General features: G+C 40.9%; 1 protein-coding gene and 1 long non-coding RNA gene across 2 annotated transcripts; one reads left to right on the top strand and one right to left on the bottom strand.

Moving 5' to 3' along the window:
- Positions 1–57: 57 nt before the first annotated feature.
- LOC119721514 (hyalin-like) lies at positions 58–22,949 on the bottom strand. Its single transcript, XM_038191591.1, has 10 exons — positions 22,790–22,949; positions 21,905–22,162; positions 20,204–20,461; positions 19,676–19,933; positions 8,541–8,798; positions 7,653–7,910; positions 5,657–5,914; positions 4,832–5,089; positions 3,141–3,398; positions 58–811 (listed from the first exon to the last, which is right to left on the bottom strand). Exons 1-10 carry the CDS (start codon positions 22,947–22,949, stop codon positions 483–485), a joined length of 2,553 nt encoding a protein of 850 aa, XP_038047519.1. The 3' UTR covers positions 58–482.
- Positions 18,688–19,223, top strand: LOC119720160. Its single transcript, XR_005270071.1, has 2 exons — positions 18,688–18,996; positions 19,145–19,223. It is a non-coding gene; the product is annotated as an uncharacterized LOC119720160 (long non-coding RNA).
- Positions 22,950–24,434: the final 1,485 nt, after the last annotated feature.

Here is a 24,434-nt window from a genome sequence, read left to right as displayed (position 1 = left end):
CACAACTCCGTCAGCCTTTGAAGTTTCAATTATGCCATAGAATACTGCAGTTGAGCCAAGATTATTAGTAAAACATATGAATAGCCCATCAAAAACATTGTGATTTCATCTTTTGCCCTGGAAAATTCTACAGAAAAAAATAATATTTTTGTTTTTGGTGTTCTTATTTAATGCCGTGCACTGAATGAAACAATTTATGTTGTGTAGGATGAATTATGTTTGATGAATTATGTTTGTTAACGATTCTTGATCCCGCAAACGTTTACCCATGTAAAAAGTAACCGGAGTTTGATGTACTGGTTGGTTTCGCAGACCTTAATTAAATGCCTACTAATTACCCAAGTCTATTATTTCTAATTTAATCTTAATATAGGTGCAACTTCAAGATCTTTCATTGGTGTCTGTTGTACAAACATTATAGCAGGAATGTTCAATAACCCCTGTCCAAAACAATTATCGTTTTTGAAATGAGACTAAATTAATCACTTTACACAACTGACACACTTTTTTCTTGATTTCAGGAAAAAAACACATCCTTGATGAAAAAACTTACCAACTGTCACAGTAAAAGAACATGTCCTGGAATTGCCTGCCCCATCTGAGGCAATGTAGAGAATACTGTAGGTTCCAAACTGGAAGAAGGAACCAGGTCCTTGTTGTGCATTTGAGCCCAGGGAGACATTTGGTTCAGCTCTACTGTTGTCTGTGGCTGTTGCAGGACTCCATTCTACTTCAATTCCATTCCGATTGCCAGTCGTGACTCGTTGGGTGATGTCAGCTGGGCAAGTGATCACAGGTGGTACACGATCCACTGAAATGAATAGATAGTGGTAATTAAATAGTGCACTTTTTGACCAATGATTGGGAAAGGATAAACGTTGCACATATGGCATTTCAATATTCCATTCTGAACGCCACCTGAGACTTCTTCAAAAAAGTTGGGTGGGCAAGTGAGTACAGGTGCTACTCGATGCACTGAAAACTAACAAAAATGGATGATTTCATTGAATACAGAAGAAAAATAACAAAATAGCATGTGGAAAATAAACAGGCCAATATATCTTGCTCGATGTTAAGGTATTCAGAGACTTGCTCATATCACTCATCACTGTCTCACACGTAACCACCAATAAATTCATGGGTAATTGCAAACAATACTTTTATTTACATGTACCGGTAACTATTAGATGAAACGCAAATTGCCTTGATACAAAGTCTTGCACGGACAATGTATGCACATACAGATGAATATAATACTCAGTGAGAACTAAAATAACTCCATATCTCCTAAGCAATAATGCGATGAATTCAAGAAATATAACTGACTCGTGATTGAGTTCTGAATCTTTCATTTTCATAATAATTATGTGTGCGTTTCCTCGTTATTTCATTAGGCCAAAAAAATAGTTTCCGGTTTCTGGTATGCGCGTGCGTCGCCGTATAACCATGCGCGTCGGCAAAATGAAATTTTTTTTTTTTCAATGAAAGATGATGTCTCAAAACCGCCAAACACACTGGTTTGATTGGAATCCTGCTGCTGCACAATTTTAACTTGCGGTTATGATCGAGAATAAGCTTGATGAACCCTTCTGGACTCCCATATATTTTCACTAAGTTAAGTCGGACACCATTTGCAGTCATCAGCCGACATTTGAAGCAAAAAAGTCAGGTAACAAAAACAAGTCGCGTCGCCGCACCACTTTTTGGACAAGCTCCATACCAGAAAACAGATACTTTTGGGGGGAGGGGCCTTAACCTCTGGCTGGATTTTCGAGCGGTCGGGCACATCCCGACCGCTCTTTGGACTTGTTACGATTAATCTTTCTTTCTTATTTTTTTCCATAAAATACGTTTCAGCGGGTTTTCTCCTAAACGGTTTTATGATAGGAACTTGTAACTTTCAATATATATTGACCAATTTCTTTAACCTTTAACTCTTGAACAAAGTGATCAATGATGTTTGTATTCTCTCTCCCTCTCTTTTACGAGGGTGTATTATCTGATTCAGCTTTGGACATTCAGTTGCTATTGGTAAGATCCGACATCCCGTCCCCCTTGACGTTATCTATCCGGAAAGATTTTGCGATGTTGCTCTTTATTTATTTACATACATATTTGTGGACTTATTCACCGTGTCATTAAACAAAAAGTGATAGCGGTGTTTAGGATTGACCAGAATTGAGAATCAAAGAGACGCTCTTTTACATTATTTCAATCCGAAATATTTCAAATTATCTAGAAATGGTAACTTACCAACAGTTACAGTAAAGGAACATTCGGCGGAATTGCTTGCCCCATCAACGGCGCTATAAGCAATGGTGTAACTTCCGAACTGGAAGAAGGCACCGGGTCCCAGCTGTTGATCTGAGGTCAGAATGACAGTTGGCGTAGATCCACTGTTGTCTGTAGCTGTGGGTAAATTCCACGTTACTTCAACTCCATTCCGATTGCCAGTCGTGACTTCTTGAATGATGTTGGCTGGGCAGTTGATCACAGGAGGCACATTGTCAACTGAAATGAAATTATGCCAGAACATCTTCAGAGTGTAGGCCTATCAATCTTAATACAAAATGTCAAAGTTGAACCATTCACAATAAAACCACACAACTCCGTCAGCCTTTGAAGTTTCAATTATGCCATAGAATACTGCAGTTGAGCCAAGATTATTAGTAATACATATGAATAGCCCATCAAAAACATTGTGATTTCATCGTTTGCAATGGAAAATTCTACAAAAAAAATAATATTTTTGTTTTTGGGATTTTTATTTAATGCCGTGCACTGAATGAAACAATTTATGTTGTGTAGGATGAATTATGTTTGTTAACAATTTTTGAATCCCGCAAACTTTTACCCATGTAAAAAGTAACCGGAGTTTGACGTACTGGTTGGTTTTGCAGACCTTAATTAAATGCCTACTAATTACCCAAGTCTGTTATTTCTAATTTAACCTTAGTATAGGTGCAACTTCAAGATCTTTCATTGGTGTCTGTTGTACAAACATTACAGCAGGAATGTTAAATATCCCCAGTCCAAAACAATTATCGTTTTTGAAATGAGACTAAATTAATCACTTTACACAACTGACACACTTTTTTCTTGATTTCAGAAAAAAACACATCCTTGATGAAAAAACCTACCAACTGTCACAGTAAAAGAACATGTCCTGGAATTGCTTGCCCCATCTGAGGCAATGTAGAGAATACTGAAGGTTCCAAACTGGAAGAAGGAACCAGGTCCTTGTTGTGCATTTGAGCCCAGGGAGACATTTGGTTCAGCTCCACTGTTGTCTGTGGCTGTTGCAGGACTCCATTCTACTTCAATTCCATTCCGATTGTCAATCGTGACTCGTTGGGTGATGTCAGCTGGGCAAGTGATCACAGGTGGTACACGATCCACTGACATGAATAGATAGTGGTAATTTAATAGTGCACTTTTTCGACCAATGATTGGGAGGATATCACATATGGCATTTCAAAATTCCATTCTGAACGCCACCTGAGACTTCTTCAAAAAAGTTGGGTGGGCAAGTGAGTACAGGTGGTACTCGAAGAACTGAAAAGTAACAAAAATGGATGATTTCATTGAATACAGAAGGAAAATAACAAAATAGCATGTGGAAAATAAACAGGCCAATATATCTTGCTCGATGTTAAGGTATTCAGAAACTTGCTCATATCACTCATCACTGTCTCACACGTAACCACCAATAAATTCATGGGTAATTGCAAACAATACTTTTATTTACATGTACCGGTAATTATTTGATGAAACGCAAATTGCCTTGATACAAAGTCGTGCACGGACAATGTATGCCCATACAGATGAATATAATACTCAGTGCGAACTAAAATAACTCCATATCTCCTAGGCGATAATGCGATGAATTCAAGAAATATAACTGCGCTGTGATTGAGTTCTGAATCTTCCAATTTCATAATAATTATGTGTGCGTTTCCTCGTTATTTCATTTGGCCAAAAAAAAAAGTGTCCAGTTTCTGGTATGCGCGCGCGTCGCCGTATCACCATGCGCGTCGGCAAAATGAATTTTTTTTTTCAATGAAAGATGATGTCTCAAAACCGCCAAACCGTTCACTGGTTTGACTGGAATCCTGCTACAGCACAATTTTAACTTGGGGTTATGATCGAGAATAAGCTTTATGTGGCCTCTCTGGACTCCCATATATTTACACTAAGTTTAGTCGGGCACCATTTGCAGTCATCAGCCGACATTTGAAGCAAAACAGTCAGGTAAAAAAAAACTGTCGCGTCGCTGCACCACTTTTTGGACAAGCTCTATACCAGAAAACGGATACTTTTTTTTTGGCCTTAACCTCTGGCTGAATTTTCGAGCGGTCGGGCACATCCCGACCGCTCTTTGGACTTGTTACGATTAATCTGTCTTTCTTATTTTTTTCCGTAAAATATGTTTCCGCGGGTTTTCTCATAAACGGTTTTATGATAGGAACTTGTAACTTTCAATATATATTGACCAATTTCTTTAACCTTTAACTCTTGAACAAAGTGATCAATGATGTTTGTATTCTCTCTCCCTCTCTTTTACGAGGGTGTATTATCTGATTTAGCTTAGGTCATTCAGTTGCTATTGGTAAGATCCGACATCCCGTCCCCCTTGACGTTATCTATCCGGAAAGATTTTGCGATTTTGCTCTTTATTTATCTACATACATATTTGTGGACTTATTCACCGTGTCATTAAACAAAAAGTGATAGCGGCGTTTATGATTGACGAGAATTGAGAATCAAAGAGACGCTCTTTTACATTATTTCAATCCGGAATATTTCAACTTATCTAGAAATGGTAACTTACCAACAGTTACAGTAAAGGAACATTCGGCGGAATTGCTTGCCCCATCAACGGCGCTATAAGCAATGGTGTAACTTCCGAACTGGAAGAAGGCACCGGGTCCCAGCTGTTGATCTGAGGTCAGAATGACAGTTGGCGTAGATGCACTGTTGTCTGTAGCTGTGGGTAAATTCCACGTTACTTCAACTCCATTCCGATTGCCAGTCGTGACTTCTTGAATGATGTTGGCTGGGCAGTTGATCACAGGAGGCACATTGTCAACTGAAATGAAATTATGCCAGAACATCTTAAGAGCGTAGGCCTATCAATCTTAATACCAAATGCCAAAGTTGAACCATTCACAATAAAACCACACAACTCCGTCATCCTTTGAAGTTTCAATTATGCAATAGAATACTGCAGTTGAGCCAAGATTATTAGTAATACATATGAATAGCCCATCAAAAACATTGTGATTTCATCTTTTGCCCTGGAAAATTCTACAGAAAAAAATAATATTTTCGCTTTTGGTATTCTTATTTAATGCCGTGCACTGAATGAAACAATTAATGTTGTGTAGGATGAAATATGTTTGTTAACAATTCTTGATCCCGCAAACTTTTACCAATGTAAAAAGTAACCGGAGTTTGATGTACTGGTTGGTTTCGCAGACCTTAATTAAATGCCTACTAATTACCCAAGTCTGTTATTTCTAATTTAACCTTAGTATAGGTCCAACTTCAAGATCTTTCATTTGTGTCTGTTGTACAAACATTATAGCAGGAATGTTAAATAACCCCTGTCCAAACAATTATCGGTTTTGAAATGATCCTTGATGAAAAAACCTACCAACTGTCACAATAAAAGAACATGTCCTGGAATTGCCTGCCCCATCTGAGGCAATGTAGAGAATACTGAAGGTTCCAAACTGGAAGAAGGAACCAGGTCCTTGTTGTGCATTTGAGCCCAGCAAGACATTTGGTTCAGCTCCACTGTTGTCTGTGGCTGTTGCAGGACTCCATTCTACTTCAATTCCATTCCGATTGCCAGTCGTGACTCGTTGGGTGCTGTCAGCTGGGCAAGTGATCACAGGTGGTACACGATCCACTTAAATGAATAGATAGTGGTAATTTAATAGTGCACTTTTCGACCAATGATTGGGAAAGGATAAACGTTGCACATATGGCATTTCAATATTCCATTCTGAACGCCACCTGAGACTTCTTCAAAAAAGTTGGGTGGGAAAGTGAGTACAGGTGGTACTCGATGCACTGAAAACTAACAAAAATAGATGATTTCTTTGAATACAGAAGAAAAATAACAAAACAGCATGTGGAAAATAAACAGGCCAATATATCTTGCTCGATGTTAAGGTATTCAGAGACTTGCTCATATCACTCATCACTGTCTCACACGTAACCACCAATAAATTCATGGGTAATTGCAAACAATACTTTTATTTACATGTACCGGTAACTATTAGATGAAACGCAAATTGCCTTGATACAAAGTCGTGCACGGACAATGTATGCAAATACAGATGAATATAATACTCAGTGAGAACTAAAATAACTCCATATCTCCTAAGCGATAATGCGATGAATTCAAGAAATATAACTGACTTGTGATTGAGTTCTGAATCTTTCAATTTCATAATAATTATGTGTGCGTTTCCTCGTTATTTCATTAGGCAAAAAAAATAGTTTCCGGTTTCTGGTATGCGCGCGCGTCGCGTATAACCATGCGCGTCGGCAAAATGAAAAAGGTTTTTTTTCAATGAAAGATGATGTCTCAAAACCGCCAAACTCACTGGTTTGACTGGAATCCTGCTGCTGCACAATTTTAACTTGCGGTTATGATCGAGAATAAGCTTTATGTAGCCTCTCTGGACTCCCATATATTTTCACTTTTTGGACAAGCTCCATACCAGAAAACGGATACTTTTTTTTTGGCCTTAACCTCTGGCTGGATTTTCGAGCGGTCGGGCACATCCCGACCGCTCTTTGGACTTGTTACGATTAATCTGTCTTTCTTATTTTTTCCATGAAAAAAAGTAAAACTGCTGCAAACTGCTTACTGACTGGATGGACCTGAAATATATAAATCTTAAAATTAATGTGGCCTGACGTTGCGAACTTAGCAAGTTCTTCTTCAGAGGCTAAAACAGAAATGACAGAGGTACATACATTAACATGGGGGTGCACTCAAACATGCAGGGCTGAAAGAAGAAACACAAAAGGAGGATTAGGTGTGAAAGGTGTGGAAAGATGCAGGGGAGGGTGGACGAGAGAACAAAGAAACAAAGGGAGATGGCAAACCACAAGGGGTCTTGGTCAACAGGGGAGGGACCAGAAATTAGGGGAAGGATCAAAGGTCACAGGGAGTGGGAACGGACAAAAGAGTGTGAGAGTGAAGGGATGATTATTTTTTCCCGTAGAATACGTTTCCGCAGGTTTTCTCCTAAACGGTTTTATGATAGGAACTTGTAACTTTCAATATATATTGACCAATTTCTTTAACCTTTAACTCTTGAACAAAGTGATCAATGATGTTTGTATTCTCTCTCCCTCTCTTTTACGAGGGTGTATTATCTGATTCAGCTTTGGACATTCAGTTGCTATTGGTAAGATCCGACATCCCGTCCCCCTTGATGTTATCTATCCGGAAAGATTTTGCGATTTTCCTCTTTATTTATTTACATACATATTTGTGGACTTATTCAAAGTGTCATTAAACAAAAAGTGACAGCGGCGTTAAGGATTGACCAGAATTGAGAATCAAAGAGACGCTCTTTTACATTATTTCAATCCGGAATATTTCAACTTATCTAGAAATGTTAACTTACCAACAGTTACAGTAAAGGAACATTCGGCGGAATTGCTTGCCCCATCAACGGCGCTATAAGCAATGGTGTAACTTCCGAACTGGAAGAAGGCACCGGGTCCCAGCTGTTGATCTGAGGTCAGAATGACAGTTGGCGTAGATCCACTGTTGTCTGTAGCTGTGGGTAAATTCCACGTTACTTCAACTCCATTCCGATTGCCAGTCGTGACTTCTTGAATGATGTTGGCTGGGTAGTTAATCACAGGAGGCACATTGTCAACTGAAATGAAATTATGCCAGAACATCTTAAGAGTGTAGGCCTATCAATCTTAATACAAAGTGTCAAAGTTGAACCATTCACAATAAAACCACACAACTCCGTCAGCCTTTGAAGTTTCAATTATGCCATAGAATACTGCAGTTGAGCCAAGATTATTAGTAATACATATGAATAGCCCATCAAAAACATTGTGATTTCATCTTTTGCCCTGGAAAATTCTACAGAAAAAAATTATTATTTTTGTTTTTGGTATTCTTATTTAATGCCGTGCACTGAATGAAACAATTTATGTTGTGTAGGATGAATTATGTTTGTTAACAATTCTTGATCCCGCAAACTTTTACCCATGAAAAAAGTAACCGGAGTTTGATGTACTGGTTGGTTTTGCAGACCTTAATTAAATGCCTACTAATTACCCAAGTCTGTTATTTCTAATTTAATCTTAGTATAGGTGCAACTTCAAGATCTTTCATTGGTGTCTGTTGTACAAACATTATAGCAGGAATGTTAAATAACCCCAGTCCAAAACAATTATCGTTTTTGAAATGAGACTAAATTAATCACTTTACACAACTGACACACTTTTTCTTGATTTCAGGAAAAAAAAACATCCTTGATGAAAAAACTTACCAACTGTCACAGTAAAAGAACATGTCCTGGAATTGCCTGCCCCATCTGAGGCAATGTAGAGAATACTGTAGGTTCCAAACTGGAAGAAGGAACCAGGTCCTTGTTGTGCATTTGAGCCCAGGGAGACATTTGGTTCAGCTCCACTGTTGTCTGTTGCTGTTGCAGGACTCCATTCTACTTCAATTCCATTCCGATTGTCAATCGTGACTCGTTGGGTGATGTCAGATGGGCAAGTGATCACAGGTGGTACACGATCCACTGAAATGAATAGATAGTGGTTATTCAATAGTGCACTTTTCGACCAATGATTGGGAAAGGATAAACGTTGCACATATGGCATTTCAATATTCCATTCTGAACGCCACCTGAGACTTCTTCAAAAAAGTTGGGTGGGCAAGTGAGTACAGGTGGTACTCGATGCACTGAAAACTAACAAAAATGGATGATTTCATTGAATACAGAAGATAAAAAACAAAACAGCATGTGGAAAATAAACTGGCCAATATATCTTGCTCGATGTTAAGGTATTCAGAGACATGCTCATATCACTCATCACTGTCTCACACGTAACCACCAATAAATTCATGGGTAATTGCAAACAACCTTTTTATTTACATGTACCGGTAATTATTAGATGAAACGCAAATTGCCTTGATACAAAGTCGTGCACGGACAATGTATGCACATGTGTAGGCACATCCCGACCGCTCTTTGGACTTGTTACGATTAATCTCTCTTTCTTATTTTTTTCCGTAAAATACGTTTCCGCGGGTTTTCTCCTAAACGGTTTTATGACAGGAACTTGTAACTTTTGTAGGGATCTGGGAATTCCCCTTTAAGAAGTTACGTACGCGCCATAAGCATGATGACGTCACTGACTCGTGGTTGATAAGTGCGTTCGGCAACTACATAGTTACAACAAAAAAGTTCGTATAATTTCTCAAACTTTATTCCCACTATTTTATTGGGCATGTATAAGTTAGCAAAATACATTTATAGTTTTCTCATAATATTAGATCACTCCTGAAATATGATATTTTACTAAAGTAAATCTGGGTTTTTGTGCTTCGGACTTCTTCGGGCTTTTCCGGAAGTAAGTGGTCTACGTGCAGGATTGGCACGTCCTGTTCCTTTTCCTTCGGACCATGCCGTTGTATGATGTGAGCCAAATTCACATCAAAAACCATCTTTTGCGAGCTAAAATCTGAAGGCCCATATCTGAACAGCCCACCAACTGAAGTGAAGTGCTGTATAGCTGCTTTTGGAGTCATTTAAGGAAAGATATGAAGACGTCGGGGTGAGAATCTTAGGCATTTCTTTCGACACATTTTGTACCGAAATTGTAAACAAACTGAAGGTACATGTACGTGTGTTGTACGTATAGTGTGTACGCTGTGACATGCAGACTTTAATACACAGCGTCTGCTTTTCTATTTCATTGTACATGGTTTTTATATTCCATTGAAATATTGTATCTCAACTGGATCATCAATAAATCAACCAATCAACTAATGACAGAAACCGATGATGATTGTCCACGCTTGGTGATTGCCTCCCATCCTCCTTAACTGGTGGACGAGTCTCCCCCCTCTGAATAAGACAGCAGGGCCGACCACTACAGAAATATGGCGTCGTAGACATGATGGAGGCCATTTCCACGCGACCAACCTAGCTTTCATTTTTGGAAATTATAGTATTATTGGAAACCCCCGACTTGCATGAAGAGACCTGATTTCGAGTAATTTTTGTAGATTAATAGTGTACATGTGTACATAACTAGTGCACTAATTGTGTTTAATTCTAAAAATATAGTGGCCCATAAAGTACACGCATATTTTGAAAATGTTTTGTGCATAATTGTACGCTTGTAACTTTTACCTACTGTGATGCTTTTATATTGGTTAATGAACCTAACACATGTGGTCACATAACTTTTAGGGTTGATATTGATTTTCTTGTTGAACCACATGTTCTGACATTTTGTCAGAGCTCATGTTATTATTGTTGTGACCCATGTCGTAAATATGACTGGTTTTTAAACTGATTGATACTGGTCAGCTGTCGAATAGCCTAAAAGTGTCTGTTGGCACTATACTAATTTTTGTGTAGTTTCTTATTGCAGCTATAGGCTGCCTGCACCCACTCCTATCACGTGACTCGCAACATTAAGTGCTGTGATTTTGCTGATGGGCTTTTGTGCCCTTATTTCGGTGCATCCTGCGTAGGGATTCTGGTGCGATTACGCGGTGTCTCGCGCACAACGCACTCTGCATGCGTATATTTTTCGTTCCATTGGAGCTATTTCAATGTATTGCTGTTTGACGTTGCAGGTGGAACAATATGGCCACCACTGAGGAATTATCCGATATTATTGCTAAGTCTCACAACGCGCTAGCTGATACACTAGCTGGAGCGTTTGAAAACCTCCAGATAAAGCGCACTCCAACTATAAAATTAGCAAAGTTTAGCGGCCAACCAAGGAGGTCGGGTGATCCCACTTTAGGGGGATGGTTGAGCGATCTTGATGCATACTTGCGACCCTTGGGTCTAACTGAAAAAGAACAAGTAGATGTGGCCCTAGACCATCTGGGGGGTCCAGCAAAAGTGGAGGTGTCGTGTTGTCCTAAGGGGGAGCGTGATACTGTTGTGAAGCTAGCTGCGCTGTTGACACTTAGGTTTGGGGCAATCGAATCACTTAGATCCTTGAATAGCACCTTTTATGCTAGGACTCAGTTGGAAGGAGAAACACTAACTGAGTTTAGTCGGTCGTTAATGCGCATCTATGATCGCATGGAGTTGGCGGCAGACCCTAAAGAAAGGGAAGCGCTGCGACAGTTGCGCGCAAACGCCCTCAGAGAGCAATTTGTAGGAGGGGCACGAGAGGCCTCCACAAAGCGAGAGCTGAGAAGACTTAGCCATGATAATGCAGTGATGCCATTTTACGCATTCCGTGAAATTGCATTGGAATTCTTGCGGGACGTGGAATCTACAGATCACGCTCAGTCAGACGACTGGTCATGCCCTGCAGTTGGCAATGTGGCTGCTGCTCAAAAACGCAGTAAGAGCGAACATGAGTTGCTGGTTGGGTTGACTGAAAGCCAACAGCAACTCTCTGCTGCTGTTGGATGTTTAGTACAACATCAAGCAGAAACGAACAGCAAGCTGCAGCGCTTGTTTGAATCCATGGAAGACCACCGAAGGGAGGTCGCGTCAAGTACCCGAAGGGGTACACGTTCGAGCATACAATGCACTTTTTGCAAGAAGACGGGTCACTCATACGAGAAGTGTTATGCACGAATAAATCAAGAAAATGGACAAAGGGGTGACCCTAAGCGCAGTACGGATCCTGTGGCTCAAAAGCCGCTCAGAGAAAAAGATAAGTCGGGAAATGTGATTCCTCCGTCATAGAGGGCGCTATGACGGGGGACGAACAGTCGCCCACAGGTTGCACACCTAGCGATACCCTAAATGTTTTGGCCAGTAGTTTTGAGAAGCCCCCAGAGGTACCAATTGATAAAGTAATGACGGAAAAGGACCGTCATAAAGTACTAGCCAGTAGTCCTACTGGGAAAATCATAATTTGTGGGGTGCCGGTAAATTGTATCTTAGATACAGGGGCGGAGACATCTTTGATGTCTTCCAGACTTTACCATGACCAATTAGTGCATAGGGCTGGCGATTTGGGTCAGGTGGGCAAATTTGTAAGGTTGGTGGGAGCCAACAACCTTGACATTCCTGTGGAGGGATACATAGAGGCTCCAGTCTGTATCCAGGGTCAGACATTCAATGCAGTCTTCCTTGTGACTAAGGATGACTCACTTGATTCTCCAGGCGGAAGACGGGATAAGTTTCCAGTTCTGCTTGGCTGTAATATTCTTCGAGTATTGGCTCAGAAATTGAGGAATGCTGAGCGAACTAAGATTGGTCCAGATTGGGATCTGGCACTCCGATGGTTCAGATCCAATGAACCTCCAGTACGGACACAGGGTCGTACTGAATCTAATCATCAGTTGATGAGGGAAGTGAGGACTTGGGAGTCTCTGACCATTCCTCAAGAGACTGCAGTGCAAGTTCCGTGTAGAGTGATGGGAGAGTGTTGTCCACAGTCGGACACAATATTTGTGGCGTCATGTCCGCCACTTGATCATCCGGATATTCCGCAAAGTTCTCAGGATGTGTCTTGCGGTTGCCAAGTAGTAGAGGGTATCCAGCATGTGGGCAAAGGTCCCATGCTTATTTTAGTTGCCAACGTTAGTGTTGAGCCGTAAGTGATTCCTGCTGATACCAAAGTGGCTTTGGCTTGTGAACTCGTCGCTAGTGACGAGATTTTTGTTGATCCATTATCTGATGGAGTGGAAGTATCTGTACACTTCGTGCATGCAGTTGTTGACGACATAGATGTGCCGCCTGTCTTTTCTGATTCGACCGGGCAGAAACCTGATCATTACGTACAGGAGGACTTGAAAGATGTCCAGTCCACTGAGCTGCGTGAAGTATTCGTTTTTCCTGATGGGACGACGTTTGAATTGCCCCCTGGTCTGAGCCTCAAGAGCTTAGATGCCACTGATGCGGTAGCTGCAGCGAAATTAATACAGAAGCATGTAAGTGCTTTTTCTATGGATCCCTATGATCTTAGTTACTGTAACCTCATACCCCACGAGATTAAACTCATTGATGAGTCTGTGGTGAACTTACCTTATAGGCGAATTGTTCCAACATGCGTCACCGAAGTCAGGCGACTGCTGCAGGATTTGCTTGATCGTCAAGTAATCCGAAAGTCAAAGAGTCCCTTTGCGAGTCCTGTTGTGCTAGTTAGAAAGCGCGATGGAAACTTGAGATTGTGCATCGACTACCGTCGCCTCAACGCCAAAATACAAAAAGATGCATTCCCGTTGCCAAGAATTGAGGAGACCTTGGAGTCTTTGGGCGGCTCCAAGATTTTTTCCTCCCTGGACTTAGCCCATGGCTATTTCCAGGTTGCGGTGCACCCCGATTCTGTGGAGAAAACCGCATTTAGAGTGCCCTGGGGATTATACCAATTTCTCAGACTACCGCAGGGCCTATCCAACAGCCCAAGCACATTCCAGCGAATAATGGAATTCATATTCGCGGATATGAACCTCTCAGAAGTAGTTCTCTACCTCGATGACCTGCTGGTTTTCTCCTCTACTTTTGAGGAGCACCTCAGTCGGCTGGATAAGGTGCTGTCCAGACTTGAAGACAACGGTCTAAAGCTCAAAGGTGCTAAGTGTAAGCTATTTCAGTCATCTGTGTCCCACCTTGGTCACATCGTGAGTGGTGAAGGTGTAAAGGTCGACCCTGACAAAGTTGAGCGTATTAGAAACTGGCCGAGACCAACTTGTTTGGAACAACTTAGGTCATTTTTGGGGCTAGCCTCCTATTATAGGCGCTATGTTTGCGGCTTTGCTAAAATAGCCAGACCCTTGCATGACCTGACCGCTAAGGCTCAAGAAAAAAGCAGGGAAGGAAAGGGAGTTGTGGCCTTGGACTCCGGAAGCTGACACTGCGTTCCAGACACTGAAACAGGCGCTATGTGAGACCCCTGTATTAGCTTACCCCCGCTTTGACCGGGATTTTGTTTTGGAGGTCGACGCTTCTTTGAAAGGCCTAGGGGCCTGCTTGTCCCAGTATGACGAGTCTGGAGACCTGCATCCAGTGGCCTATGCCAGTCGGTGTTTGAGAGGTTCCGAGAAAAATTACAGCGACCTGTCTAGCTTCAAATTGGAGTTATTGGCCCTAAAATGGGCAGTGTCGGAGAAGTACAGGGATTACCTACTCGGGAAGCATACCGTCGTTTGGACAGATAATAATCCTGTTGCGCATCTTCAAAACGCTAAATTGGGCGCAACAGAACAGCGATGGGCGGCTCAGTTTGGCATGCTTCGACTTGGAGATTAAGTATCGCTCTGGCAGGACCAATAAATGTGCAGACGCTTTGAGCCGTAATCCACCAGAACACTCGGAGTCGGAGGTAGCAGAGGTAGTGACCACTGCTGTTCCATCAGAGTTACAACCTGCAACTTCATCTAGGCCTAATTGTGCTGATAGTGCCTTACCTGGAATTCCTTCTTCAGTCCTACCTTCTTACTCCTTTGAGGAGCTGGCCTCTATGCAGAAAGCCGATGAGGTACTGGGCAGAGTCTGGCAGTTGTGGGATCAGCATTGGGAGCCTGGGCAGGACCATCCCTTGGTGTCAATGGGCGAGTTGAAGGGCTGGATCAGAGAATGGCCGCGGTTGGTAGAGGCCCATGGTGTTTTGTACAGGTCAGTAGAAGAGCCTGGTGTCGGACCAGTATACCAGTCCTGGTTCCTAAGTGTCTGTGCGAAGCTGTCCTGGAAGCAGCCCACGATCAATGGGGTCATCAGGGCACTGGGAGGACGTTAGCCTTCATTAAGAGGCGCTGTTATTGGCTTGGCATAGCAGGTCATGTTCGGGAGCACATAAAGAACTGTTTCCACTGCACCGTAGCTAAGGCCCCTACTCCCAAAGTCCGACCTCCAATGAGGCATCTTCTGGCATTCAGACCATTGGAACGATTAGCTATCGATTTCGCAAAGTTGAATCCTGGGCGTGGTAAAGTGGAAGATGTCCTCGTGATGACGGACTCTTTTACAAAGTTTGCCATCGCTGTGCCTTGTCGGGATCAAGCTGCCGCCACAGTAGCCCGTATGCTGCGTGACCATTGGTTTGTGCACTATGGGGTCCCTGCCCAAATCCATTCCGATGGCGAAATTTCGAAAGCCGCCTTATTCGATAACTGTGCCTTCTGTATGGCATAACCAAAACGCATACTAGCCCCTACCACCCGCAGGGGAATGGTCAAACCGAGAGGTTCAACCGCACTCTGTATGGGTTGATCAAGTCGCTTGAGGGTAAAAAGCGAAACCAATGGCCAGAATTGTTGCAGCATTTGGTTTTCATGTACAACTCAACGCCCCACAGCGTCACTGGTTATACGCCATACTCTCTAATGTTTGGGCGTGAACCAATGGTACCCCTTGATCACTTGCTGAACAGAACACACAATAGCTGGAAAGAAAGTGTTATCGCGCAACAGGCTAAATTCATTCAATGTGCACACCAAGTGGCAGCAGAGCGGCTGAGACGGGCTGCTGAGGCCAATAAACGGCAGTACGACAAGAAGGCTAAGGCTCACCCACTCGCGATTGGGGATCGGGTTTTGATGAAGCAACATGCCTTTAAACAAAGGCACAAGTTAGAGGATCATTTCAGAGAGGAACAGTACGTGGTCTTCAAGTGTAATGCAGAACAGGATCTGTTAGCGGTCCGACCGGCTCTTGGTGGTCCGATGAAGTGGGTAAACAGAGGTTCCCTAATACTGGACCTAAGGAGCTTGTTGCCCTTATTACAAGAGGGGGCATTGATCGACCTTCCACTTCCTACTTGTGGTGATACCATGGGACCTAGTTCGGAAGAAAGCGAATCTGACTCGGATGGTGATTTGATCATAGCTAAGCGAGCAGATGGAGAAAGGCATCCCAAACCTTCGGTTCCAGATAGCGAACCAAGAGCTATTCCAGAACCTCAGCCGACAAAGGAACCAGATGTCCGTCGTTCTGAGAGGCTTAGGCGTAAACGGTCAGGTCGTTGGCCAGATGAAATTACTTAGTTGCCTGTGCCTCACATTCTGATGTTTCTAATGGGATGATTTTGGTGCCGTTTGTAAAGTTGTTTTTCTAGTGGCATTATTATTATAAGATGCTTTCTCATAGTTAACCTCGATTTGGGAGAGGGCAAATTACTATTGCTATTGATTATATAGTAGGGATAAGCGTAGTTACCTGCTGACGCACTAGTGTAGCAGGATAAAGATTATCTACATGTAGAATCTGCGATGAGGTGAGGCGGCCTGCTCTGCAGGATCTGGCATAAGCCACCTCAATGACCTCTTCTTCGACGCACCTGACAATATCTACATGTACATGTATATTACATTGTATATAACATTGGACTTAACCATGTCTAAATATTTGGGCCTATGCTGATCTTTATGCGTACATGTTGTGTGCGAGGCGCGGTGCTGGTCGTACCATTTTGTTGATTAGCTAATTTTCACCTTTGTTATAACGCGTGCGTTGTGTCGCGATCGCGATCCTTGATATTAGCGGGAAAGGAGTTGAAGCCAACATGGTGTAGGATTTGGATAAGGTGTGAGGTTATCTGTTCCATGATACTCTTGTGTTATGTTACAGGAGCTGGATTATCAGATGGTCCTCCGCAAAGCATTGCTTGATTTCCAACAGTGGAAATCTGAATCGTTGTTTACCTTAATGAATAGTCGACTTTAACTGTTTGCCTCAGAAAGCTGTTTATCTTAATTGTTTACCTTAATCATTGGCTGATTACATCTACTGCAATGACAAATATTTTGTACTTTCCAGCTCAAGATGTCGGAGCAACCCCTTTTGTTTCTGTTTGGTCATTCGTTTCCGACCAGGGTTTTAAGAGAGGCTCAGAGAAACCGCCAATCAGCAGGAGATTACATAGGATTAAGTAGTGAGTGCGATGTGTACATAGAGGATCACCCAGGCCTAACTTACGAAAGGTTCTTTTCAAACACTGCACACTATACTCGGCAAATGAAATCCAGGACCATTGATACATTGTGTATTGATATGGGGACAAACGACCTATGTAATGTTGAGGTCACACCTCAAGTTCTGGTTGATAAGACAATTCAGTTTTTAGACACTTTGGGTCTCAATGGTATTTCACCAAGGTGTATCATGATCTTTACGGTCATTCGGAGGTCTCGCATTGTACGAGCAAACCAAGTGCCTGTGTCTACATTCAACCACAGAGTGAAACGCTTTAACGCACTCATTGCCAGGCGCATACAGGAGTACCCTAGGGCACACATGTACCCTCAGAAACGTGTGACCTACCCAAAGTACCTTGTCGATGGGTGTCATTTGACCCCAGAGGGCATGACCAAATATTGTAAGGGTATAAAGGATGCATTCTACCGTAGCAAATCACGTTGAGTGAGACATTATTTAGATAGGGAGGCATGTACCAATAAGTTTTTGGTTCTAATCTAGAGTGGATAAAGAAATCTCAAAGTGTTTATTTCATGATTACTGTGAGGATGTACACATTCATGAATCAATCAGTTACCTAAGTTTTTGTGTGTGTATTTTAAACACTTGGTGCTGATGCTATGATTATTTGACTTTGGCTCCACTTGCAGGAATAATGCCAGTTATTTATAAAGCTTGTATTTTGACTCCATCGTTTATTATCATGTGCGTGTGTAGCGGTATGCTCTCAAACTACAATTGAGGTGGTTTTGAACAAGTACCTTGATTATCTTGACATGTAATGTCTAGATATATCACTTTTGAATCTGTTACTTAAAGTTTTGTGACATTCTTGCCATTTGCAATCATTAAAGTTCACTTTGACAGTTAGTTTTACATGTAAATGTTCGAGAAGAACAAATTTTCTTTGTATTTCTGGGCAAAGGATAGCCTACTTATTTTGCATTATATATCTGACTGTTAAGATGATAATTTATTTTACATATTGTTGAGGACATAATATGTTTTTTTACCATGTATTTTCATACAGGTCATCTATATTGGACTTGGTCATATTATGCTTGATGTTTGAGCACTGTTTGTAGCCTTAAGAGTAGTTTAAGGCATCTGCTCGCTTAGAGTTCGGGTACGCCCATGCCACTAATTAAGTTGCTCTTTGTTTTACCACAAGTCCATTGTGTATTGTATTACATGAAGGGTTTTGTATATGTTTGTTATTAGAGGATACTTCAGAGGTTGTAGTATCTGTAATATGTAATTTTTCACATTTTGAAGTAACGTTCTCAAGTTAACACCTCAAAAATGTCTTATTCTGATTTATAAGATATTGATATTTGATTTGATAGTTAAGTCACCATCCGGGACGTATGGTGTTCAAGCAGGGAACGTGTAGGGATCTAGGACTTCCCCTTTAAGAAGTTACGTACGCGCCATAAGCATGATGACGTCACTGACTCGTGGTTGCTAAGTGCGTTCGGCAACTACATAGTTACAACAAAAACGTTCTTATAATTTCTCAAACTTTATTCCCACTATTTTATTGGGCATGTATAAGTTAGCAAAATACATTTATAGTTTTCTCATAATATTAGATCACTCCTGAAATATGATATTTTACTAAAGTAAATCTGGGTTTTTGTGCTTCGGACTTCTTCGGGCTTTTCCGGAAGTAAGTGGCCTACGTGCAGGATTGGCACGTCCTGTTCCTTTTCCTTCGGACCATGCCGTTGTATGATGTGAGCCAAATTCACATCAAAAACCATCTTTTGCGAGCTAAAATCTGAAGGCCCATATCTGAACAGCCCACCAACTGAAGTGAAGTGCTGTATAGCTGCTTTTGGAGTCATTTAAGGAAAGATATGAAGACGTCGGGGTGAGAATCTTAGGCATTTCTTTCGACACATTTTGTACCGAAATTGTAAACAAACTGAAGGTACATGTAGTGTATTGTACGTATAGTGTGTACGCTGTGACATGCAGACTTTAATACACAGCGTCTGCTTTTCTATTTCATTGTACAGGGTTTTTATATTCCATTGAAATATTGTATCTCAACTGGATCATCAATAAATCAACCAATCAACTAATGACAGAAACCGATGATGATTGTCCACGCTTGGTGATTGCCTCCCATCCTCCTTAACTGGTGGACGAGTCTCCCCCCTCTGAATAAGACAGCAGGGCCGACCACTACACTTTCAATATATATTGACCAATTTCTTTAACCTTTAACTCTTGAACAAAGTGATCAATGATGTTTGTATTCTCTCTCCCTCTCTTTTACGAGGGTGTATTATCTGATTTAGCTTAGGTCATTCAGTTGCTATTGGTAAGATCCGACATCCCGTCCCCCTTGATGTTATCTATCCGGAAAGATTTTGCGATGTTGCTCTTTATTTATTTACATACATATTTGTGGACTTATTCACCGTGTCATTAAACAAAAAAGTGATGGCGGCGTTTAGGATTGACCAGAATTGAGAATCAAAGAGACGCTCTTTTACATTATTTCAATCCGGAATATTTCAACTTATCTAGAAATGGTAACTTACCAACAGTTACAGTAAAGGAACATTCGGCGGAATTGCTTGCCCCATCAACGGCGCTATAAGCAATGGTGTAACTTCCGAACTGGAAGAAGGCACCGGGTCCCAGCTGTTGATCTGAGGTCAGAATGACAGCTGGCGTAGATCCACTGTTGTCTGTAGCTGTGGGTAAATTCCACGTTACTTCAACTCCATTCCGATTGCCAGTCGTGACTTCTTGAATGATGTTGGCTGGACAGTTGATCACAGGAGGCACATTGTCGACTGAAATGAAATTATGCCAGAGCATCTTAAGAGTGTATGCCTATCAATCTTAATACAAAATGTCAAAGTTGAACCAATTTAACCTTAGTATAGGTGCAACTTCAAGTTCTTTCATTGGTGTCTGTTGTACAATCATTATAGCAGGAATGTTAAATATCCCCAGTCCGAAACAATTCTCGTTTTTGAAATCAGACTAAAGTAATCACTTTACACAACTGACACACTTTATCTTGATTTCAGAACAAAACACATCCTTGATGAAAAACTTACCAACTGTCACAGTAAAAGAACATGTCCTGGAATTGCCTGCCCCATCTGAGGCAATGTAGAGAATACTGTAGGTTCCAAACTGGAAGAAGGAACCAGGTCCTTGTTGTGCATTTGAGCCCAGGGAGACATTTGGTTCAGCTCCACTGTTGTCTGTGGCTGTTGCAGGACTCCATTCTACTTCAATTCCATTCCGATTGCCAGTCGTGACTCGTTGGGTGATGTCAGCTGGGCAAGTGATCACAGGTGGTACACGATCCACTGAAATGAATAGATAGTGATAATTTAATAGTGCACTTTTCGACCAATGATTGGGAAAGGATAAACGTTGCACATATGGCATTTCAATATTCCATTCTGAACGCCACCTGAGACTTCTTCAAAAAAGTTGGGTGGGCAAGTGAGTACAGGTGGTACTCGATGCACTGAAAAGTCACAAAAATGGATGATTTCATTGAATACAGAAGACAAATAACAAAACAGCATGTGGAAAATAAACAGGCCAATATATCTTGCTCGATGTTAAGGTATTCAGAGACTTGCTCATATCACTCATCACTGTCTCACACGTAACCACCAAGAAATTCATGGGTAATTGCAAACAATACTTTTATTTACATGTACCGGTAATTATTAGATGAAACGCAAATTGCCTTGATACAAAGTCGTGCACGGACAATGTATGCAAATACAGATGAATATAATACTCAGTGAGAACTAAAATAACTCCATATCTCCTAAGCGATAATGCGATGAATTCAAGAAATATAACTGACTTGTGATTGAGTTCTGAATCTTCCAATTTCATAATAATTATGTGTGCGTTTCCTCGTTATTTCATTAGGCCAAAACAATTAGTTTCCGGTTTCTGGTATGCGCGCGCGTCGCTGTATCACCATGCGCGTCGGCAAAATGAAAAAGGTTTTTTTTCAATGAAAGATGATGTCTCAAAACCGCCAAACTCACTGGTTTGATTGGAATCCTGCTGCTGCACAATTTTAACTTGGGGTTATGATCGAGAATAAGCTTGATGTAGCCTCTCTGGACTCCCATATGTTTTCACTAAGTTAAGTCGGACACCATTTGCAGTCATCAGCCGACATTTGAAGCAAAAAAGTCAGGTAAAAAAAAAAGTCGCGTCGCCGAACCACTTTTTGGACAAGCTCCATACCAGAAAACAGATACTTTTGGGGGGAGGGGCCTTAACCTCTGGCTGGATTTTCGAGCGGTCGGGCACATCCCGACCGCTCTTTGGACTTGTTACGATTAATCTTTCTTTCTTATTTTTTTCCATAAAATACGTTTCCGCGGGTTTTCTCCTAAACGGTTTGATGATAGGAACTTGTAACTTCTAATATATATTGACCAATTTCTTTAACCTTTAACTCTTGAACAAAGTGATCAATGATGTTTGTATTCTCTCTCCCTCTCTTTTACGAGGGTGTATTATCTGATTCAGCTTTGGTCATTCAGTTGCTATTGGTAAGATCCGACATCCCGTCCCCCTTGACGTTATCTATCCGGAAAGATTTTGCGATTTTGCTCTTTATTTATTTACATACATATTTGTGGACTTATTCACCGTGTCATTAAACAAAAAGTGATGGCGGCGTTTAGGATTGACCAGAATTGAGAATCAAAGAGACGCTCTTTTACATTATTTCAATCCGAAATATTTCAACTTATCTAGAAATGGTAACTTACCAACAGTTACAGTAAAGGAACATTCGGCGGAATTGCTTGCCCCATCAACGGCGCTATAAGCAATGGTGTAACTTCCGAACTGGAAGAAGGCACCGGGTCCCAGCTGTTGATCTGAGGTCAGAATGACAGTTGGCGTAGATCCACTGTTGTCTATAGCTGTGGGTAAATTCCACGTTACTTCAACTCCATTCCGATTGCCAGTCGTGACTTCTTGAATGATGTTGGCTGGGCAGTTGATCACAGGAGGCACATTGTCAACTGAAATGAAATTATGCCAGAACATCTTAAGAGTGTAGGCCTATCAATTTTAATACAAAATGTCAAAGTTGAACCATTCACAATAAAACCACACAACTCCGTCAGCCTTTAAAGTTTCAATTATGCCATAGAATACTGCAGTTGAGCCAAGATTATTAGTATTACATATGAATAGCCCATCAAAAACATTGTGATTTCATCTTTTGCCCTGGAAAATTCTACAGAAAAAAATAATATTTTTGTTTTTGGTATTCTTATTTAATGCCGTGCACTGAATGAAACAAAAAGTACTTAAAAAAAACAATTTAGAAAACAAATTTCAAAGTTTGCAGTATTTCCGAACAATGATCTTGATAGCTATTCTTTTTGTCAAATCTGTCCATGGTTCGGCATGAATTGGTATTTTTGAAGACTTTTTCATCCTTAAAATTGATAGCACGTAATGTGCAAATTGACCTACTATGTTGAACATAGGTACCGTACCATATTCCAGTAATGACTCTGATCATGGTTGCCAGAATGGTTAATTTGAAATACCATATTTTGTTTGTTTTTTTGTCCTTGCAGTTATTTGTATATATCTCAAAAATTATTCATACATATTTATAAATGAAAGTAATAACCAACCATCACGTGTAACAGTCACATCAAACTGACAGTCGCCTGTGTTGCCTGCAGCATCAGCGTATCTGTAGAGGACAGTGGTCACCTGGCCAACAGGAAACCTGTCCCCCGGATTATGGGATACCAGAATAGTTGTTGGTGTTCCAGCATTATCAAATGCCATAGGTGGTGTCCATGTCACCTCGAAGTCTGCACCAGCATCAAAAGGGGCCGTCACAGTGAACGAAGTGGGACAGCCCACAAAGAATGGATCACCAATGTCAACTGCAAAAACAAAAGTGTCTGTGGTATCGGATTGCGATAATTAATACATAACATATTTTATGATGTAAGGGGATATGTCAAAAAGAAGGCAGGAACTGTATGTAAAGTTGGTGATCATACAAAGTACAAAGGCTTGGCGAGCAATGCAAATGTAAACATCACTGACAATACCAAGAAGTGCTTTTTTTTTGCAATTGGTTCAGCAATAATAGCTGGAATCGGACGATATTATTTTGACAGCCGGAAATCACAGGTGGATCACTCTCAACTGTAAAAGAGATACCCTGACTTAATTTCCCTAATATTTCCCTAATTTTTCTAACAAGTACTACTTGTATTTACATGCACAAGTTAAGCGACATTGACTTGGTTATTCTCCGACTTACTATCTGTAAACTACTTGCCAAGAACTTTTAATTTTTGCTTGAGTCATTTATGTTGTGTAGGATGAATTATGTTTGTTAACAATTCTTGATTCCGCAAACTTTTACCCATGTAAAAAGTAACCGGAGTTTGATGTACTGGTTGGTTTTGTGGACCTTAATTAAATGTCTACTAATTACCCAAGTCTGCTATTTCTAATTTAACCTAAGTATAGGTTCAACTTCAAGATCTTTCATTGGTGTATGTTGTACAAACATTATAGCAGGAATGTTAAATACCCCCAGACCAAAACAATTATCTTTTTTTCAAATGAGACTAAATTAATCACTTTACACAACTAACACACTTTATCTTAATTTCAGAAAAAAACACATCCTTGATGAAAAAAACTTACCAACTGTCACATTAAAAGAACATGTCATGGAATTGCCTGTCCCATCTGTGGCAAGGTAGGCAATGGTGTAGGTTCCAAACTGGAAGAAGGAACCAGGTCCTTGTTGGGAATTTGAGCTCAGGGAGACAGTTGGTTCAGCTCCACTGTTGTCTGTAGCTGTAGGAACATTCCATGACACTTCAGTTCCATTCCCATTGCCACTGGTTATTTCTCGTATAAAATTTGGAGGGCAATTGAGTACAGGTGGTACTCGATCCACTGAAAATAAACAACGGATGATTTCATTGAAAACAGAAGCAAAATAACAAACAACATAGCAAGTAGAAAATAAACAGACTCGTGCAGTTGAAATAAAAAAAACACCAAAATGTTATGAACAAGGAGTTATGATGATGCACATGCCAGTTATGTTTCTGTGTCTGCTGCAGTGTTTTGTATCTGCTTTCTTGCTGGCTCAATGCGCATCGACCTGACGACAAAGCTTTCATCCTTTGCATTTATTTGTCAAATATTAGTTGATTTGAGTTAAACAAAAATATCATAGCACTAATAAAGTAGCTTGTCTTCCTTTTGTGTGTTACTTACAGATGAAATGAAAACTTACCA

This window comes from Patiria miniata, unplaced genomic scaffold (genome assembly GCF_015706575.1).
Source record: "Patiria miniata isolate m_02_andy unplaced genomic scaffold, ASM1570657v1 HiC_scaffold_13, whole genome shotgun sequence".
NCBI classification, from domain to species: domain Eukaryota; kingdom Metazoa; phylum Echinodermata; class Asteroidea; order Valvatida; family Asterinidae; genus Patiria; species Patiria miniata.
The sequence above is the reverse complement of the archived record's forward strand: the minus strand, read 5'-3'. Positions and strand labels throughout refer to the sequence as shown.

What these genes read in the sequence shown, in the direction of transcription:
- LOC119721514 (XM_038191591.1), bottom strand. Translation starts at nt 22,949, where the DNA reads ATGGCATTTGATAATGCTGGAACACCAACAACTATTCTGGTATCCCAT. An exon ending in TTCCTTTACTGTAACTGTTG is followed by an intron (nt 20,462 to 21,904) that starts GTAAGTTACCAT and finishes TATTCATTTCAG; the next exon opens with TGGATCGTGTACCACCTGTG. An exon ending in TTCTTTTACTGTGACAGTTG is followed by an intron (nt 19,934 to 20,203) that starts GTAAGTTTTTCA and finishes ATTTCATTTCAG; the next exon opens with TCGACAATGTGCCTCCTGTG.